At 35.4% G+C, this 22,152-nt stretch overlaps 1 protein-coding gene across 1 annotated transcript; it reads left to right on the top strand.

Moving 5' to 3' along the window:
- The first annotated feature begins 5,252 nt into the window (after window positions 1–5,252).
- Window positions 5,253–18,273, top strand: LOC125830387 (coatomer subunit beta'-2-like). The gene is made up of 24 exons (XM_049509569.1): window positions 5,253–5,414; window positions 5,674–5,694; window positions 5,803–5,864; window positions 6,220–6,274; window positions 9,033–9,069; window positions 9,181–9,506; window positions 9,603–9,734; window positions 9,826–9,974; window positions 11,970–12,038; window positions 12,561–12,711; window positions 12,805–12,870; window positions 13,534–13,722; window positions 14,049–14,189; window positions 14,295–14,369; window positions 14,474–14,650; window positions 14,747–14,838; window positions 14,921–15,037; window positions 15,261–15,375; window positions 15,503–15,574; window positions 16,267–16,463; window positions 16,540–16,633; window positions 17,164–17,270; window positions 17,587–17,713; window positions 17,982–18,273. The coding sequence occupies exons 1-24, from the start codon at window positions 5,412–5,414 to the stop codon at window positions 18,195–18,197; spliced, it is 2,790 nt and encodes a 929-aa protein (XP_049365526.1). The 5' UTR covers window positions 5,253–5,411; the 3' UTR covers window positions 18,198–18,273.
- Window positions 18,274–22,152: the final 3,879 nt, after the last annotated feature.

Genomic DNA, 22,152 nt, shown 5'->3' with positions numbered 1-22,152 from the left:
GAAAATAATAAAAAAACATATTTTCTAGGGTCTGAGCTTGTCTGTCCCGCTATAGTAACCATGCAACTGCTACAACGGCGCGCCATAGCCGGAAAATTCTCACTATGGCATGATGTGTCAACCCAGATCAATTTGTAATTTGAAATTTCGTCATGTCACCCTAATTTAATTGGGCAATGTGTTTCAAAAAAATTTGAAATTTTGCACGAGGTATCGTTCGAATAACAGCGAAATAGGTCGTTACATCAAATAAACTGAAACAATTATTTATTTCTAGTTTAATCATGTCTTTAATAAAAGATTTAAGGGGGATCCCGAACTAGGGAAAATTTATAATTTTATTGATTTATCTTGAAATAAGAAATATTGAGATTTTTATTCTACATAAAATATAATATAAAAATAATATTATAATAATTATCACATGGTGGAATGACCTGAGTGGCCTTTATACTTGACTAACATTGTAAACTAGATCATTCTACTTCACGAAGTTTCAACTAGACACTTGAACTCGTTCATGTAACGACCTAATATGTCGTTTTTCAATAGGAATCTCGTGATGAGTCCCAATTTTTTTTAAGAATACGTTATCATTTTAAATTGGAGTGACACAACGAAATTTAGGATTTGAAATTTGATCTGGGATGACGTTATTCATAGCAGGAATTCCTGCTATGGCGCATGTCAGACGCTATAGTGGAATCAACGGGGAAGAAACAAGGAAATGTAAATTCTTTTAATTTTCCTCTTTCTTTTCAATAGTAAAACATACGAGGACTATGCCTAAAACCTTTCAAAAGCTGGTCCAAGCTTGGGGACAAGGGAGAGGAGAAATTCTAGTGCAAGGTAGATCAAATCCATCAATTTTTTATCTACGTTCATCATAATTTGTCCCACGAAGTCAAAAAATCGTGTTAAGAGTTTTTCAATAGTTGTTTGGCGTTCAAGTAGGCTAGGTTATTCATTGAGTAGTTAGATTTGTCTTTACTTATATCATATCTTGTATATTATTGGAGATTGCATGCATAGGTCATTAGGCACGGATCAGAATAGTCGAATATGAAGTTACTTATGTCTTAGATTAATGATAAACTTTATTATCAATGTTAACCTTGTGATGATTGCTTGGTGTTATTCTGGGAAAGTGAGTTGTGGAAAATTGGGTTCCAAACCAAAAATTGTCCGAAGGTTGGTGATGATTATTGTGTCCCAAGTTAAGTTGTATGCATGTTAGTTATCTCTATAATGAAACATGTGATATGCATGTTGGGAAACCATAAGGATCGAATGTAAACTAATGGATTGTTGATAATCTTATGTAGTGAGGGTGTTTGTTTACTTGTATTTAATTTACAAGTGTGATTGTGATTGTGACGGTTTGTGTATCCCTTAGTTGGATCGGGTACTAAGCCTGATACATGTTATCTCTTGATTGACTCAGATACGTTTCTGATACATTTTATTGATTCGTTCAAGTACTACAATTGGTACATGTAGTATTATTAATTGACTGGGGTACCACACATGGTACAAGTTACTATTGGTTGACTTGGGTATCATGTCTGGTACACGTTATTATTAGTTGGCTCGAGTACGTTACCTAATATATGTTACTATATGACTGACTCAGGTACCACGCCTTGTACGTGTTTGATTGTTCTCTCGTATGTTGATTTCATAAACGAATCAAGTTTATTTCTTCATAATGTGATTGTTATATGTTAGTCTTTGAGTGGCTGAAACTTGTGTCTAAATAATGGGATGATTCTTGTGTAGATCGAAATTGTATGTTAAAACATTGTAATAGGTGTCTTAATGATCCTTAGGGGCTTGAGTTGCTTGAAAGGTATGATGGATTAGCTATAGTTGGCCGTAACATTGTGAAACGTATTCATGTAAACATAAGTCTGGGTAAGTATAGGGAGTCAGGGTTAGAATTCTGGTGGAGGTTATATATATATGTTATCTATTTTACTAAGTTGTAGTCATTAGGTCAAGCTGATAATTGGGGGTCTGTTGCATAACTTATTTGTTGGGACGATTTATCATTGTTAAAGGGGTTTGGAATATATCAAATAGGGGGGAGTGAGTCAAGGTGATTTAGTAGGAGGCTGGCCGACTGGTTAACAGGGTCAGTGAAGGGACTCCGGGTTTGATAAAATAAGTGGTGCGAGAAATCTCTATTTGATAGATGGTTAAGTTATGATCTAATATGAGTGTGAAGTGACCTATATGGTACGATTGGCAATGAAAATAAGGTAGGAAGGATGAAATTAAGAGTTATGGGTCATGATGGTTAGATTGGGGATACTAAAAGTGTGTGGCTAAAGTTTGGATCTAGTGATTGTCATATTACATGTTTCATTTTGAACAATTAATTTGATATTACATGGTCGGGTTGATCGATGATGTCTTCCAGTACGTGTTGTTTGTATTGATACTACGGTTGTTAGACCACTTGGTATGGTTTGATTGTAGGGTCAATGATGTTTGTTAGATGGAGATGATCTCCGACAATTTCTACTCTTCTTCCTTCATGGTGGAAACTGTGTCTATTTAATATAAATCTTGTATTCTCTTAGAAACTCTTGTGCCTATTTAGACTAGTTCCTTGGAAAGAGTTTGCGTATTTCTTGACAAAAACATTTTATTTTTATCAAGGTTGAGCATTTTTAACATTTAAATAGGGTGTTAACTTTCATTTTTATTCACTTCCGCATTTAATGTCCAGTTAGGGGTAAGAGTTCTCCTATCTAGGTGTTAGAGTATGTGCCACACGACCCGATGGATTGAATCGTGACAGTTCAAAATAAGAATTTTAATCCACTTAGTCAATGCATGTTCACTTGCTTTGACACGAGTGATACATCATATCCACGTCAGAAAAATTAATGCCATATCATATCAATATTATTGACCATGTCATTTTTATATTCATCTACTAACTTTTTTTTTTTATTCTTTATTTCTTTTTTAACGTTTGAATTTTATATGAAAATTTTTAATGTGGCTAGAAATGATATTTTGTAAAAATTAATAGCCATCTTTTCCATTATAACTCACCAAAGAGCTCCACCACTATTTATGATGCATTAGAACAAACAAATCAAAATATATAAAAATACAAAATATGAAATCGTCTAAGAAATGAAGCTCACCGAAAAGTGGAACACGAAAGGGTAAGGTTCATCGGAGTTGCAATTTCCGGCATGTAACAATGCCTAATTACAACAATAACTCACACATGCACATAAATATATACGTGTGACCATAAAAAAAATTGACTGATTTTAATGAGTGCCGAAAATATAGATTCAAATAGATTGAGTCTATGTTGGAGGAGATGAAGAAAATAATGATCCTAAGACATTGCTTCAATGATGAAAATGGTGGAGCAATGCCAGAAAGGTGTATACATAGTCAGATCTAAGATTTCAAGGTGTAGACTACCATTTTCAAGTATAAATCTAGTGTTTAAAGATTCGAATAGATCGGGTCTATGTTGTAGGAAATGAAGACAATAATGATCATAAGACGTTGCTTCAATGACGAAAATATCAGAGCAATGCCAGATGTATACACAATCAGATTTGAGATTTCAAGGTGTAGACTAGGGATGGGCGTTCGGTTCTTTGGTCGGTTTAATCAAATTTCGGTTCGGTTCTTCGGTATTCGGTTTTAGAAAAGTGTGCACCATATTTCAAACCAAACTAGATCGGTTCGGTTCGGTTTTTTCTACTTCGGTTCGGTTTAGTTCGGTGTTTTTAAATCGGTTTTTCGATGTCAACAAAAATAAAGAGAGAATATGATAAAGTAACAATTGTTATTCACTTCACATTTCAAACTTCAAAGTAACAACTAACCGTCTAACAATAAAAGGTAAGAACATCAATTTGTTGTTCTCACTTCAAAGTAACAACATAAAATGATAAAATCATAAAGTAGAAAGTAGAAACACCAAGTTGCTGCTCAAACTTGAATTAAATTGAGTTTTGTTTAGTTTAGACTTTAGGTCTTTAGGGTTTACTATTTTGTTATTTAGATTTTTGCTATTTAAGTTTAGGATCTAAATATAAAAATTGAAATGGGCCAAGTAAAGTTAAAAATTAAGTAATATAATAAATACTTTTAAATTTATTTAATAAAACTTCGGTTCTTCGATGCACCGTAGTTTCGGGATCCTTACACCGAACTCCAAACCGAAGAATCGAAGTTCCGAAAAAAACCCGACACCGAAGAACCGATTTTTTTCGATTCGGTTCGATTTTTCGATATTTATGCCCACCCCTAGTGTAGACCATCATTTTCCAGGTATAAATCTAGTGTTTATAGATTCGAATAGATCGAGTCTATGTTAGAGGAAATGAAGACAATAATGATCCTAAGATGTTGCTTCAATGACGAAAATGTCGGAGCAACGCCAGAAAAGTGTATACACGGCCAGATCTGAGATTTCAAGGTGTAGACTACCATTTTTCAGGTATAAATCTAGTGTTTTACCATTATTAAAATATTTTCTCATTCAATTATTTTTTAGATCTTATTCTGATTTTAAGTTAATTTTCATACACATACTCACAGTCGCTTTTAAGAGAGTGTTGTCACAGACTCAGTCCTATTGAGAAAAATAAATGCCATATAAGTTCGATCAACCGTTAAAGAAGCTTAAAATTCTTACTTTAAACGAGTTCAAATGTCTAGTTGAAACTTCGTGAAGTTGAAGGATCCAATTTACAATGTGAGTCTAATATAAACGCCTCACAAGTCATTTCACCTTATAATATAAAGAGTCCATAAATTTGTAATCCTATTTTTATATATATATATATATATATATATATATATATATATATATATATATATTTGAAGCATTAGATAAATAATTAAATAATTTATATTTTGAAATTCTAACTCAATTATCTCACCAATTAAATGGTCCCTAAATATTAGAATTTTCCATATAATTTCGAAAAGAAAGATTCATAATCAAAAAATTAATTCATATATTTCAAAGTCTCAAGTATATTAGTATAAAAATATGCATATATATATAATAAAATATTACTAGTAAATTATAATTTAAATTGTCAAATGTGAAATATTTATTTGTCAAGAGTAAATAAAAGTAAAAAATATAAAGGTTGAACATTTGGTGTTGGGATTGTGGAGTAATAGTATCATCTTCATACCATCTCTCATTTTGCCATTTTATTACACAGAGGTTCCGCTGTTAGATGAGCAAAACACATCTACTGATTTTTCTACCTTGCTTTCGATCTCCATTTCAAGTTGGAAGAGATCTCTTCGCCGTTAACTGGAATTTCCCCTCACTCACTCTGATCTCTAGGGCTTCTTCATTCACGAATTTCTGATTCACTCAATTCATCCACAAAGTTCCGTTTACGAAAATGGTGAGTTTTTCTAGTTTCAAGCAGTTTGTAATGACTTTTGCGTTCTCGGATCTGATTCAATCCGATCCGGTTATGTCTTCCGCTCGAATTTTTGCATATTGTTCGAGTATTTTTAAATTATTAGTTTGCACCAATTGTTATGAAGATTCATGACTCGTTTAGGGTTTTTAGTTTGTTTGAGATCTGGTATGTTGTGATTACTAACTTAATTTCACTTGCTGCATTGTGCTATTGCCCAATCTGGAACTCGAAATGACAGCCTCTGAGGTTGGAGATTAAGGTATGTAGCATTGTTCAAATTCGAATAATACTGGTTGTTTTGTATGTGGTATTTTTTTTTTTTTGTTGGTATGTACTTACATTATGCTGACTGTTGTTGTTGGATCAGAGAAAACTTGCTCAAAGATCGGAAAGGGTAAAGTCAGTGGATCTACATCCTTCCGAGCCATGGTAATTGAACTTCCATTTTATGAAATTATATCAATTTGTTTTCTGATGCACTAAGCTCACCCCCACTTTATCTCCCACTCCAAAATATAAACAAAAGTTAAATTTTTTTCTTTTCCTAGAAACGTATCCCTCCAATAAACAATTCAATCAACTACCTCAACTCACGACTATTTGGCATCAGCTACATGAATTCTCTATATCCATTTCTCTCTAATAGGGCCCAGTCATTCCAATATATAACATTTTAAAACTAGAAAGCAAGCATAGATATTGAGTTTGCTTGATTAAGACGAGCTGTTTATTTTATCATTAATTTTAGCTCTCCGCAGCTCATTCTTTTTCTTCCTTCTTGCAGGATATTGGCAAGTTTGTATTCAGGGACTGTATGCATCTGGAACTACCAGACCCAGGTACTGAAAATTGTGTTGTTTTCTAGTAAGTTTGAATTCTTGAATCTTCTGAGAGACATGTGTGACATTCTCATAGAATGCCATAGAGATAGGACATTCCAAAATAGAATGCGTGTAACGCGATATGACTAGAGGGTTTATCTTATATGGCCTTGGACCAAATTTTCATATACAAATGTGGAGACCTACAATAGCTGGTCTGATGGTAGCTTAATTCAAGCCACGATTAAATGAACACGTCATGGAACGTGACCACTAGACTTTTTGTGTTGGTTGTGTGTTGATTCTTCAATGTGTTAATATGTTTACATAGCAGACTTAGGTTGGGAGGATTGGATGGAAGTATAGAAAGACGATCTGCAAACTTATTTATCAAAAAAAAAGATGATATGCAAACTTTTTTGATGCTCAATAAAGAGTTTTTAATGAAAGAAAAACATTAAGTTAGTGCCAAAATATAGTTACAAGATGTGCAAGTTTCCAGTTATATCTAACATAGCATCCACATCCTATATATAGTCTAGGTTGCACCAAAAAGCTACCATGGACATTGCGCTAAACTTATGGTTAAATCTTTTTTTTTTTTTGTTTAGGAACTTATGGTTAATCTTAAAAAGTTCTATGGTTCCTTTTGGTCCTAACTGCCCACAAATTCACCAAATGGCCTAGGGGATAGTATTCCGGACTTGTTGAGTTCTCTTATTCAGTCCATCTTTGTTCCAGAACTTCAGAAGCTCTCAAGTGGTGTGTGGCCTGGTCTCAGTATGGCTTAAACATGCACCACTGTTGGCGAGTCACCTTGCAGTGCAAAATAGATGACTAGTATCTTTTTGATGTTCTTCGCTTATAGGGCATCTCTCTTCACAGCTGACACCCTCTTCTCTAAGGATTAGTTTGAGTGAGGCCGATTTCCCTAGCTACTAACCAAGAAAAACAGTAAACCTTTAGAAGGGCTTTGCTGTGCCAAGTCTTCTTCCATGGTCAGCAATCTGTGTTAGCTTTTGAGAACATCATCTCCATCTGTTTGGCTCCCCCATTTAATGGAATGACACTGATGTTGGTTTAGAACAATGTTGTTAGCCTCAAGTTATGTTCTTCGAATTTTCCTGTCATTAATGTTTCTTCTAAGAGAAAGGTCCCATCCTTGAGTACTATAATATCAACAATTTCAGCATTGTGGAGAGTAGAAATGTTGTGAATGATTTTCTCAATAAAAAGAAATTAAATGCTATTCTTGTAAGGGTAGTATCCCAACCAACTTTTCTTCCCAAATTAGATTTTCTTTTCATGTTAACGATGTGTCCAAGGCAGCTTGCGTGCACTTTGACTATTCAACCTGTCACTAATGTCAATGGCACGCTTAAGCCCTGAGTGAGGCACAAAACAACACTTTGCCTTTCTTAGGCAGCGTTTTAGTGTCGTCATCAAGGTTTTAAGACATACTTTTTCTTGCCAATCAGCGTAACCCTGAAGAAGCGACAATAAACAAACTATGTTTCACCACTAGCACGGGTACCTAATAACTCTATCCATCAAGACTTAGGTAGATGGGAAAAAATCAGCTAGTGTTTTTTGTCTCTGCTGGAATCTGATCCTTGGTTGACAAGGTTTGCACCCAGACCACTAGGCCACACCCGTGTGCTGATTTTCTATCATTTCCTAGTAAAAACTATAGTTTGCTACAAAATTTGTCCAATGTGTTACCATAAAACAGTGCCATGTGGTGAACTTGAGACTCTGGTACACCAAGAATCCAGAGTAAATTTTCGTATCAACAATTTCTCCAAAGTGCTTTACCTTATCTTATTAAAAAGTAGTTTCTTTTGAAATGTGTTTTCCTCCTTGTTGAACACTTGAACTTCCAATGCCATTTCATCTAATGACTTCCATTATGGTGTTTCAAATTCATAATTCCAAGACCACCAAAATTTTGGTCAAATTAACATTTTTCCACTTAACAAAAGCAAATTTATTTTGTTTGTGTTGCATTCCAATGAAAATATCTTCTCAATTTTTCATGCACTTTAAGATAGAGCCAGGGGTAGGAAAGAGTGACGTGGTGTAAGTGTGGAAAGCATCTAGAACATGGTTAATTACAGTATTTCTGTCGCTTCCAATTTGACCACTTCTTTCCCATCCACTTGAAACCCCCATTCCAAATAGCTGTAAAGCTATGTTTTCCCCCAAGAGGCAAACCCAGATACTTTGTGGGGAGGGAGCCAATATTGGGATGCAAGATACGAGCAAGTTGTTGACTATTAGGAATCTGGTTAACCTGGAAGAGTTACTTATAGATGTGAAAATGATTTTGGCTTTAATGCTTGTTGTTTACTTCGAAAAGATAAGTTTACTAGTGAACTTGAGTCACTTTGATTTATTCTTTACCTGTGCGGCCTTTTGGCTTTCTAGCCGTTACCTTTTCTTCCTTTACCTGCTTTGCATTCTTCAGGTAACATCTTGTTTTTGCCACAATGGAGGACCAACAAGTTAGATTATTAACATTAGTTTGAAAAGTGTTCCTTAGTATTGTATCTGAAATCAATAATGGCTCTCACAGGAGTTCATAATTTTAAAATGAAGTGTTCATGTTCTTTGAATCATCGCAGATGCTACTATTCTTTGCTTATTTGCAAATCTAACTTCTTCGGTTAGTTAAGATGAAAAAGACATTGCATCTGCACTTTGAATACTGAAAAAGAAAAATGCATTTAATAGCATTGTCGACAAGAATGTTGATGGATAATTCATTTTGATGCAGACAATGGCTAAATCATTCGAAGTTACTGAATTACCAGGTTAGTTTGTGGTATCCAAATGGTCTCTTTTGAGTCAGGATTTGCCCGAGCAACCTTTTGCTTTACTTAAGGTTTGCAGTATTTTTATACACCTATGTTATTGTTTTGCAGTTAGGTCAGCGAAGTTTATACCACGCAAGCAATGGGTTGTTGCTGGTGCCGATGACATGTTTATTCGTGTTTACAATTACAATACCATGGATAAAGTCAAAGTATTCGAGGCACACACAGATTATATTAGGTGTGTGGCTGTCCATCCTACTCTACCATATGTGCTGTCATCATCTGATGACATGCTAATAAAGCTCTGGGATTGGGAGAAGGGATGGTTATGCACTCAAATATTTGAAGGTCATTCCCATTATGTGATGCAAGTCACCTTTAATCCGAAAGACACCAATACTTTTGCTAGTGCATCTCTTGATCGGACTATAAAGGTAAGTGTTTTTTCGCTTCCTCATCTCATTCCGTTCTTCCTCCAAGAAATTGGTTAACATATTCATTCAAGTCATTCACCTATGTAACATTTTTAGATTTGGAACCTTGGCTCTCCTGATCCAAATTTCACGCTGGATGCTCATCTTAAAGGGGTTAACTGTGTAGACTATTTCACCGGGGGTGATAAACCTTATCTAATTACTGGTTCTGATGATCACACTGCTAAGGTTTGCCAGTCTTTATTTGTTCCTATGTTCCTATGTTCCATTCTTATTATTTAGGATTTGAATTATTTATGTATTGTTATCCATGAAACAGGTGTGGGACTATCAGACAAAAAGTTGTGTTCAGACTCTTGAAGGCCACACTCACAATGTCTCTGCTGTATGTTTTCATCCCGAGCTTCCGATTATAATTACAGGTTCTGAAGATGGTACTGTTCGTATATGGCACTCAACCACTTATAGGTAATGGCCGGATTACCTAATTATCTCAGCTTAGCTCAAAATTTTTGTATCAATGACAAAAGATTGGGTTTGCTTATTTTTGAAAAATGACTGTTTCTAGGAAGTTGTCTTATACTTGTTGGTTTCCGTTACCTTCGAGAAGACACTAAGGGGTCATTTGGTAGGGTGTATAAGAATAGTGTTGAATTTGGTGTATTAGTTTTGCTGACACTTGCAATGCTGATATTAGTTATGCTTGTGTTAGTTATGTTGAGATTATTTCTTATGCAACATTTGGTTTGGTGTCTTAAAAGTGACATACATTGCATAATTTCTAAAAAAAATACTTGTTTACAAAAATACCCTCCACAAATTCGGTGTAAAGGATGTGGAAAATATTTTGATGGGTAATTGTATCTTTAATCATGCTAATGCATGCACTAAAATCCCTTGCTTTACTAATGCAATATTTTTTCTAATGTTCTCTACCAAATGACCCCTGATTGCTCTACATGTATATGTACATATTTTTTTTTGAGAAAAATGTATATGTACATATTTTAACCATTTTTTAAAGAGGAAAATCCTTTTCTATTATTGTTTAGAGTTGTTTAAATCAGTTGCACCAGGTAAGTAGAAGGCTATGTGAATTTTCATATTGATTTACATTTGACGACCAATATAAAGTAAGTGATAAGTCATACTTTATCTGTTAAGAGCTGTGCCTTCACCACTGAAATCTTGTTACAGTTTTCAAGCTGCATGAAGTGTCTATTTACCATTCCCTTTGTCCAAATTGGACGCCTATCTCAGCACCCCCATTTCTTTAATAGAATTATTATCATTTTCCTATAAAGAACTATTTGCACCAAATTAGTAATACAAGAGTTACATGTGACCCCTTTTCAGCTTTTAACACAGCCTTTTTGTCTTTTCAATTCCTTAAAACAAAGTCTGGGGTGAATCAAACAGCAGCCTGAGATGGTACAGAAACTTCTCGTTTCTCATCATCCTTTCTTTTTTACTTTCACTCTTTTATTTCATTTCTTGGTTCTCACTTGTATTCATATATTGAAAAGGACTTTGAGTGTAATTGGTCCATATGGATTCTCTCTTCGGGGCATGGTCATCATAATCGTGCTTTCTCTTCCAGACTTCAATGGTATTTTCATGTCCTTGTTACCTGGAGGAACTTCTTTTTGTTGTGGGGTTTGGACTTTGGACTGAGAGATTAATGGATATCCTTCCCCAGACTTTTTGTGTCATACAAACATAATCTATCATATGGTGTTGGATTTACACATCTTTGTACCATAGCTGGACCTGCTTTATGAGATACTTTTGAGCAAAATCAGTTGGTGCATTGAAACGATTTCGAAGTCCCCTTTTCTGTTGTACGCTATAGCTGAAGTAGGTTTCCCGTTTTCCTATTCACAGACTGAAGCTTAGCATCTTGTGGTAAAATTAACATAGTGCCAATTTTGTGATGCTACTTTTTCACTTTCAGTTTTTTGGGGGCGAAAATGATTGGTTAACCTTAAAAGTTGTTACATTCCACAATTTCTCTAAGAAGCTGAACTTCTATTTGAGTGAAAAATTTCTATAACTTGAACCCAAGGGTGTGGCCTAGCGGTCAAAGAAGTGTGTTTAGAACATGAGGTCTCAGGTTCAAATTCCAGTAGAGACAAAATACAATAAAATAAAATAGGTGATTCTTCCCATTTGTCCTAGATTTGGTGGACAAAATTTTACCTGGTATATGTTGCTAGTGGGAGGTGACAAATATCTTGTGTAAGTAGTCGAGGTGTGTGAAAGCTGGCCCAGAAGCCACAATTATCAAAATAAGAACTTTCTATCACTTAAAACAGGGTATTTCTTCTTTTGGTGACTGTGTTCTCGAAATGATGAGTCAATTGGTTTTGTATGCATTCTTGTTATTCTGACTCCTTACATTCTCTCTTAAGTCGTTTGTGCTTGAGTTACTAATCCTTTTTGTTTGTTGGCAACTTCATGTAGACTTGAGAACACTTTGAATTATGGTCTTGAAAGAGTATGGGCAATTGGTTACATGAGAAGTTCAAGGAGGTGAGTGTTTTCAATTAATTTATAGCGGTATTGTTCTCTTTGGAAGTCTGAACATTTGCTTGTAACTTCAATTTTCTTTTCAATTAGTTTGCTTGTTCATAGCTAGAAAAGTTTTTCTGGACAAGGAAATAGGGAAAGGTCATTATTAGCTGCGTCCTAACAAATTGATAAAATATCTGCGACTAAGGAAAAATTGTAGAAAAAAGAATTAGATTGTCATATTAGTTGTGTTCTTTGTGCACCCAAGGGTGTGTCCTAGTGGTTCATGAAGTGGGGTGAGAACCATGAGGTCTCAGGTTCAAATCCCAATAGATACAAAAATACTAGGTGATTTCTTCCATCTGTCCAAGTGTTGGTGGACAGAGTTAACCGGTACCTGTGTTGGTGGGAGGTAGCAGGTACTCGGTGGAATTAGTCTAGGTGCGTGCAAGTTGGCTCGGGCACCAAGTTATTATTTTCTTTTGGGTTCTTTGTATTTCTTTAGTTCTAGTTGCAGTTATGATGATTGTGCTACATGTACAGGGTTGTAATTGGTTATGATGAGGGAACCATCATGGTGAAACTTGGTCGAGAAGTACCTGTTGCCAGTATGGATAACAGTGGAAAAGTTATTTGGGCTAAGCACAATGAAGTTCAGACTGTTAACATCAAGAGTGTAGGGGCAGATTATGAGGTATGACATCACACTGCCTCTACTTTTGCCCACCTGATTGTTCTTACTGCCTCAGTAGTGTTATATGAATTCTGTGTCTGCTTTATCTTTCAGGTTGCTGATGGAGAAAGACTGCCTTTGGCTGTCAAGGAATTGGGATCCTGTGACCTCTACCCACAAGTGAGTTTGATTACTGCATATGCATATTGGTGTAATCTTGTATAATCTGTTTTATAACAAGTGAATTAAGGCTATCAAAAAATAAGACAAGTGAATTAGATCGGTCCCCAGTGAAAGGCTGTTGCTATTACTCTATTAGTTAAACGAGCTGTCCATATATTTGAAACCATACGCACCATTTGAACTTTGTATGTAAGATGGGTGATTAATCTTTATTGACAGGGTTCCGAAAAGTTGTTCTTTTTATATTCCTTATAGTTCGTTTGCTTTCAGTTTTAATAACTTGAAGAATTCATTGTAATATTCTTGGGCTTTCATGCAACCAAAGTTATGGTTTAGTGGTCAATGAAGTGGTTGAGAACCATGAGGTCATAGGTTCAAATCCCAATGGAGACAAAAACATTTAGTTGATTTCTTCCCATCTGTCCAAGCCTTGGTGGACATAGTTGTGGTGGTGTGAGGTAGCAGGTACCCCATGGAATTAGTCGAGGCGTGCACAAACTGGCCCGAACACCACAGTTATAAAAAAAATCTTGTTTAGTAGTTTAAAGAGTATGAATATAATATAGTAGTTGGCATTTTCTGTCTTTTTCAATTGGGTTAGCACTAGAAGATTGACTACTGAAGTTCATTTACTGAAAATCTTGCACTTCCTGTTCACAGAATTTGAAGCATAATCCAAATGGAAGGTTTGTGGTTGTTTGTGGAGATGGAGAATATATCATATATACTGCTCTGGCTTGGAGAAACAGGTCGTTTGGCTCAGCTCTGGAATTTGTTTGGTCTTCGGATGGAGAATATGCTGTGAGGGAAAGTACTTCAAAGATTAAGATTTTCAGCAAAAGTTTCCAGGTCCAAATTTGTCCTTCCAAACACCTTTTGCAATTGTATTATGATTTGCATTAGCTGTCATTTGATTTGTCTTATGATGCATTGCTTCAAATATTCGAATCCAATACCCCCAGCCCATCTCCGCGCTTTCTGTTTTAAACCCTTTACTTTTAATGAATTACATCTAAGCTTGAGAAGTAAGTTACTAGTTCACCTCGTGCAATAAGTTAAATAAACTTTAAAATGCAATTGCTTTCTTTTTATCTTGAAGCTGAAGCAAACAAGTTGTAGTTAGTTTATTTCTTCAAATTCTGACCCAAAAGTAAATTATGATGAATATCTTTCAGGAGAAGAAGAGCATCCGACCTACTTTCTCTGCTGAGCACATCTATGGGGGTACTTTATTGGCAATGTGCTCAAATGATTTCATTTGTTTCTATGATTGGGCTGAGTGCAGGTTGATACGGAGAATTGATGTTAATGTCAAAGTAAGATATATAAAGCTTTACCTCAATATAGTGTAGAGTGGCGCTTTACTCTTTTAGCGGGTAGTTCTAATTTTCTGCTGTTTTCTTTTGCTTCAACTTCTTCAGAATCTATACTGGGCCGACAGTGGTGATCTGGTGGCAATTGCAAGTGATACATCGTTCTACATACTTAAGTATAATGTAAGAGCTCTCTTTCACTAATTTTAAAGTTCACGGGTTAAAGTTTTTTCTTCCATGCATTATTGTATTAACAATCCTCCTGCTGTTTGATGATAAACCTGCAGCGAGATGTGGTCTCTGCCCATTTAGATAGTGGAAAATCAGTAGATGAACAAGGTGTTGAAGAAGCTTTTGAACTTCTTAATGAGATCAATGAACGGGTCAGGACTGGGATTTGGGTTGGGGATTGCTTCATTTACAATAATTCTTCCTGGAGACTTAACTATTGTGTTGGTGGTGAGGTATGATAGATCCTCTGTACTGCTCCTCTCGGCAATTATATTTGCAAAACATCTTTTCTCATGCTGAGTTAGGGACATACTTTTTGTTAATTTTAGGTGACCACAATGTTTCACCTTGATCGGCCCATGTACCTACTGGGATATCTTGCTAATCAGAGCAGGGTTTTCCTGATTGACAAGGAGTTTAAGTGAGTAAGCTTGTGTGAGCTTTTAACAAGGGAAACCAAAAATTGTTTTAATAGATACATAAACTCATCTCCTTTCCTGTAGTGTTGTGGGATATACTTTACTCCTTGGCTTGATTGAGTACAAGACACTTGTGATGCGTGGTGACTGGGACAGAGCAAATGAGGTCTTACCATCAATTCCTAAGGAGCATCACAACAGGTATTTTACCTGTTTAAGTCTTTCAACATGGTTGTAAAATGTGATCAACTGCATTTTTAAAATTAGAGATGCCGATGCTGTAATTTTATGTTGTAAAAATGAATAAAGCTTGTGCTGTACTGGTTCCTATAATAAGTTGTGTCGAATACAACTAGTTTGTAAGTCTTGATTTTTGTCTACTATATAGTTACCTGATGTTTTATTGAATGATTTTTCCTACCAGCGTTGCTCATTTCTTGGAATCACGCGGAATGATAGAGGAAGCATTAGAAGTTGCTACAGACCCTGACTACAGATTTGAACTAGCTATACAGCTAGGTAAATTAGAGATCGCAAAGGTGAGGGCTAATAACTAGTGAAATGTGGTTTTCCTCAGCACCTCTCTTTTTTTTTTTTTTTTAAGAATTATTAGTGTGAAAAAAAACTGTATGTTGTTAAAAGTTGTGGCTCTTTCTATGTATGCAGGATGTTGCCGTAGTGGCACAGAGTGAGTCCAAATGGAAGCAGTTGGGTGACCTAGCCATGTCAAGTGGAAGGGTAACTGTTACTTATTGCCCCTTGATCCAATTTTTTTGGTGAAGTAATTATGTGCTGAATTTTTAAAGAGAAAACATGTAGAAGTTAAGTGCTAAGCTTTCTTCCTTACATTCAAGTGAACTACTTTAGTATCCAAAAATTTCTCTGCGGAAAACCTTTGATTCAGAAAATAGCTAACCCAATAGCAGATTCCGCAGCTGCCACTTGCTTTTTCTGTTGCCGAAGAAATTTATACACAATATGCTTCACGATGATGTGGTTGCTACCCGATTAACACTTCTCTTTCTCTTGGTTGATGGAAGTAGCAGAGTCAAGTATATCACTCTGTATAGGATAATAGTTGATACTCTGTTGTCCTGTCATCTATTAAAGTTTTTCCCTCTGTTTCTGTTTGTAGTCAATTAGTGTTTGTCTGTTTATATCTTTTACATGTCAAAAGAAATGTTGGAGAATCCTGAGAATTTGAATTAAACAAGGTCGGGGTGGAGTGAAATGGATTTAGAGAACTCATATAGCCAACCTAACTAGCGTACAATGGAGTTATGCTATTGTTCTTCTTGTTGTGAAGTAGCAGAAGGTGCTTTGGAGTTTATTTCTGCAGCATCCTAGTAATGTTTCTTTTGCAAAATGCATGTGCGTATTAACTTCTCATCATGTTTTCATAACTGCTGCTGTTTTACTATGTTTTGCAGCTTGAGATGGTAGAGGAGTGTTTGAAGCATGCAAATGACTTGAGTGGTTTGTTGCTACTCTATTCTTCTCTTGGAGATGCTGAAGGAATAACTCTACTAGCTTCTTTTGCCAAAGAGCACGGGAAAAACAATGTTGCATTCCTTTGCATGTTCATGTTGGGTAAAGTGGAGGAGTGCATTCAGCTGTTGGTTGACAGGTACCTTTTCTCATAATCCTGCATATATGTATATTTTTCATATTGTAATGATTTCCATGTGGTATTATGTTTGCAGCAATCGGATACCTGAGGCTGCATTTATGGCAAGATCTTATCTGCCTAGTAAGGTTCCTGAAATAGTTTCAATTTGGAGAAAGGACCTCAGTAAGGTCAGTGATCTTCCTTTTTGTGTTTGCTTTTCTGTGTACTTTCTGCACTGTGGAAAGTTTTTTTCCAGAGCTGGCTTATTCTGTAGGTTAGCAGTCACCTGGATTTTCAACTTTAATGTAGGGGGTATGAAGCTTCTTGACCATTAAGCAAATGGTGCAAAGAAACTTCAAACCTCTGTACTTTTTAATGGGGCTCTTTTACACCTGTGGTAGCGAGTTGTCGAACAAATCCAGACATTGTACTGTTTTTTTTCTTTCACTCCTGTGGTATCTATTTGATATGATGTGTGCCACAAGCATTTTTCTTCTTAAGTTTTGGAAAGGCCAATGGCCTGAATGTACACTCCCTCCCAGATGCAGATTGTTTTAACCGAAGGATTTGACCTTAAGTCTGAAATTGGTAAAGGTTGATTGTTAATGAAAATTCCATGTTTAGTGTTCAGACTTCATGCTGTTTGAGACTGCCAATTGTTCTCCACGGCCATAAGCACAAGATCTTTGACCTTGTTTTGCATTAATTATGCATGCAGGTTAACCAGAAAGCAGCAGAAGCTTTGGCTGACCCTGAAGAATATCCTAACCTGTTTGAGCACTGGCAAATTGCACACGCTGTTGAAGCTAGAGTTGCGGAGGAAAGGTAATCAGTACACATCTCTTTCTTTTTTCCATGCATCTTGTTATGTTCTCTTCTCTACCTGCCAGTGTCATTTTCAAAATAATAATGCTTTGGTTGAACCTGCTTTGGTTTATGGAAGTTCCTCGTTTTTGCCCTAGTGTTTCACACTGGCTGCTCAATTTGTTGCTCGTTTCTTTCTTGCTTGGAGTATGAACTCAAAAGGGATGTGTTCTAATTCCAATATGTATGGTCTGTTGAAAGATTAACTTCTGTATTAACAGACAGTTTCACTGGGAAAATTTGGTACCAATTTGGTTGCTTTCCTTATTTTATGTAGGGGTGTCTATCCACCAGCGGCAGATTATGGAAATTATGCTGGTAGACCAACTACTAACCTTGTAGAAGCTTTCAGCAACTTGAGAATGGATGAAGAACCACATGAAAATGGAGAGTTGGATCATGAGGTATAAGATGGACATGTTTCTAATTTTTTTGCTTATGAGAATTGTTTTTTTTTTTCCTTTAAAAAAGTTTGTTTTCTTTACATGTGATCATTTTCTTAAATAAGAAGTAAAAGAAAAGCCATCTGCTTTTACTTAGCTAGGTTTACGTGAAGTTGATAATTGTTCCCCTTTTTATAAAAAAGTTAATAGTTTGATTATTTTTTATTAAACCTATCTTTGATAAAAAGTAATCAGTTAGTGATTGTTTCCCTTGGTTTAACTGGTTCAGGCTGCAGAACTGAATGGTGATGAGGTGCTAGAACGGGGTGAAGATGACTTTCAACAGGAGGGCCAAGAAGAACGGGGTGAAGATGACCTTCAACAAGAGGGCCAAGAAGAGGCTGTTGTGGTGGATGCCGACTCTACTGATGGTGCAGTACTCGTTAATGGAAATGACGGTGATGAAGAGTATGGTACGAATACTGAAGGAAAACCGTCAGCCTAAAAGCAATTGGTTGGGTTGGTGTGAAATCCTAGTTTTGTTGCTGGTGATTAATTGAATTTCTTTAGTTGCTAAATTTCACTTTCATAGATTCCAAATTCGTCTCTTTTCTTTTTATGGTTCTTTTATTTTCATCTTCTGTCATTACGCCTGCAAAATAGTAAAACAATTGACCCTAGATTGAAACATTTTAAACAATCATCTCAATACCCACCTGTCTTCAGGGAGGGGAGAAAACAATATAGCGCATCTGTGTAAGAGTAAGACAAATGTAGTGTTTTGTGTTTGTTTTTCCGTGTGGGAAGCTTTATACAATTGTTTTTCTCATCAAGCTTTCTTGGGTATCTGACTCAAATAGTCATCTCTACTCTTGATATCCTTGTGTCATTTGAGCTTGAAATGTTGCTACAAGTGGTTAAGATTTTCATCGTGTTGTGGCTCACCTTAGTCTGCTTCCTGTTATCTTTGCACAAATTAGGTCTGTTGCCTGTGATTCTTCTTCATCTTGTTTTCACGTTTCTCTTAACATAATTGTTTGGTGTATATTTTTTGCTTATTTATGTTGCCATTTTTCACTTTCTGTCTCTCATACTTTTCTGCTTTGATGCTTTTGCAGTTCTTACACCACCACATCATTAGGTTCAGCCAAGACAGATGGTTCCAGTTGTATGTAATCCGTCCTTAAGGTGAGAGTTGAATTGTGCATACACTCCTATTGCAATGTGATTTTTTCCTGGAGAAAGTTCTTAAAATGTCTATGTGATAGGGCTCTTCATGTCTCATTTTACTTCCTGACTTTGTCTGTGAAACATTATTATTTTAATTAGCCTGAGGGACCTCCCTTATAAAATTTTCAAAGATGAAATAAGTGTCGAACTTATATTGGCGTTTTCAGCACAAAATGCAGTTAAAGATTTTCTGCAAAGGCACAAATATATACATATATTATACTGCAAGGAAAAACAAACACAATAATTATATTGTCAAAAGAATTAAGAAGTATATATATGTTCTTATACTACAATTTTAATTTTATATTCCTAATCTCTTAAATTTGTTCTTCGATAACATTAATTTTCTGTTAATGCTTTGCTTTACCATCTAGAGTTCGTGTTTAGTGCTGTCCTCTTTAAAATAGAGCGCATGAATGCTGTGGTGCATGTCATAAGCCTTGGTACCCCCACTAAAGTGTTTTCTAAACTAAATGAAGTGCCCAACATACAACACCTAGTTTTAGGGTCTAAACCTACCTCAAATGCGCCTTCAACAGCATTGTTTTGCATATTGTTCGATTAAAATGCTTCCAAATTCTTTGTTCTACTTTCTTGGGATTGATGCAATAAAACAAAGAAAGGCATGTGGTAGTTAAATATTTGGCTGTACAACGTCTTGGGATTGATGCAATAAAACAAAGAAAGGCATGTGGTAGTTAAATATTTGGCTGTACAACGTCTATACTTCACCTGGTAGAAGATCAAGTGCAACGGATAATCAGCTTCTCTAAGCGATTGCCTTACTGTGTCACTTTCGTTTGCCTTAATGAAAAGATTGAAAGAAATCTAATATTTCTCTTTTTGCGATCTTTCTTGCACTTTCCTCCTAATTTTACTGATTGTTTTTTGTTTTCATTCTAAGATTCTGCTGCCTTAGAAGGACAGTTGAAGGGACTGGATGTCTGTTAAGCCAGTGTTGTGATTTTGTAGCAATGAGTTTTGTCAGGATGCTGTAGAAAGACATTTGTTTCCAGCTTCGGTTTATAGCTTTAGACACCTCATAGCTTTACATTATTCTTTCAGAGGCGTAAATTTGTACCTTCCAAATTATTACATACCCTTGTGAATGTAGAAAAACTTATACCATATATAGAAGCGGGATTAGTGCAGAAAGTGTTTTTAACTTCCATCTGTTTTCAATCACCCTTTTTATGAAAATCTGGCTCAAGCAAGAGGGTGGTGCTAAAGCGCTCACATATTACTCTTGCACTTGGGTTTCAAAATCTGGCTCTCTCCTGGCAATAGGAGAAAGAAGAGAAATCAAATGAAGCTTTACATGCCAGTATTGCTTCGCGACTCTTCCAAAATGAGACCCGGATCAGTGTTGGGCATCTGTACGTATTGCCTCCATGTGTGTGACTATATTAACTCATGGTCACTCGGGAAACACTACCCAATACACTCAAGCTAACAATTTGTTAGTTAATATGGGGATATTAGCTACTCATACACAAACAGAACATTTAGAGAGGGAACTCAATTTAAGCAACCATGTACTATTTTAATCCACATGGGCCTCAAATCAAAAGCATTTTATATCGTGATTACGACACGATATCTCATCCTAGGCATTCTTTAGGTTCACCATCAGTTGAGCATTTTTTATTTTGAGGGAAACAGAGCTAGTAAACTGCAAGTCCTGCAACAGCTGAGTAATAAGGATATTACACTTTTAACTTGGTACATGTGCCCCAAAATTACACTCCTCCAGGGTCTTCTTGTCAAGAAACTTCTTCTTTGACCCAAATTTCCCTATTCCAAAGGGAACCTCATGTGACAGATTTGAGTGAGCAAAATAGGCTAGACCATGATCACCTCCCATTGGATCCTCAACTAGAGCCAGTTGGCGTATAAAAGACGGGCCGCGCCTAGGCGAATGACCATTCTATTCACGCTGCAAACCAATGAGCCAAGAAACTTAGTTATTCAAGCAGTGTCATTAATGTTATTTGTAGAGATATTTCTACTTTTTTTTTTATATATATATATAATACTATAGTAATTTTTTTTAATGAAACAGTGTCGGTCGACACCCCATGACATAGGGTGAGTCCACCCCATGTGTTTAATAATGTTCTAGCCTATGTCTGGATATATATGATGTGACCCTTTATTAGGTTTGTTACGGGTTTCAAAAGAATATGAAAAATCCATCGAATTGATCCAACCAAATTGATTTATGTCATTTTTTCAATAAAATTGTAGATTTTTATTTAAGTGTATAATCGTTTCGAACAATTTGGATGGTCTTTTTAATTTATGAAAAATCGAATAATTTCCGAACCGAACCGAATTACCTCATGTAAATATATTTTAATATTAATAATATCTTAAATTTAATATATAAATATATTTTATAACATTTTTCAAATATAAATATAATCTAGGTCCTAGGTCTCTGGTGACTGGACGACTTTGAGTCTTTGCTCTTTAGTTAGCCTTTAATTAATTAGATTTAAAATTAAAAGATACTATAATAGATACTCTATCAAACAATACAATAAAACTTATGCAAGCAATCTTATTAAATGCTTAATATCAAACAATACGGCAACAATGTTTTACATTCTTGTCTTCTTGTTGAAGACTTGAAGTGCTTCTTCAAGAACATATTTGCGAAAGAAATATTTTGATAATAGTATATTTGAGATGATATTTTAAAAGTAAAAAAATGAAAATTAAATGAAACGTACCGATATCGAAGAGAAACCGATATGATTGAAATGGTTTTAAAAAATCTAATTTTGGTTATTCAATATAAACTATCCAAAAAAATTGAAATGGTATAATTTTTTTAAAATAACTGACCGGACCGTCCCATTGAGACCTCACCCTTTATGCTTTAATTTCTATTACTGATGATTTGAATTTCTTAACTGCCTAGGACACTTGTTGTTGATGGTTTACTTTCACTAAAAGTACTTGATTGATTAGTTATTCCTCCTAAATTTTTCTATGAATTTCCCACATTTTTCTAGTCTATTTCGTTAACCTTTTTATCGAATCATTAAGTACCACATCCTCCACGTCATTATTCATATCAAAATAATAAAAGAATCACAATAGAGGCTTAGGATAGGGAATAAAAGTTAGTACAACCATTTCAGTAATCTTGACCACCACATATCTCCTATAAAATAAATATTCCACACAAATATTTGAGATATGTGCACAATCAGCTCTCA

The sequence above is a fragment of the Solanum verrucosum genome, unplaced genomic scaffold, assembly GCF_900185275.1.
Source record: "Solanum verrucosum unplaced genomic scaffold, falcon-dt-bn FXZP01000228.1, whole genome shotgun sequence".
NCBI lineage: Eukaryota > Viridiplantae > Streptophyta > Magnoliopsida > Solanales > Solanaceae > Solanum > Solanum verrucosum.
The sequence above is the reverse complement of the archived record's forward strand: the minus strand, read 5'-3'. Positions and strand labels throughout refer to the sequence as shown.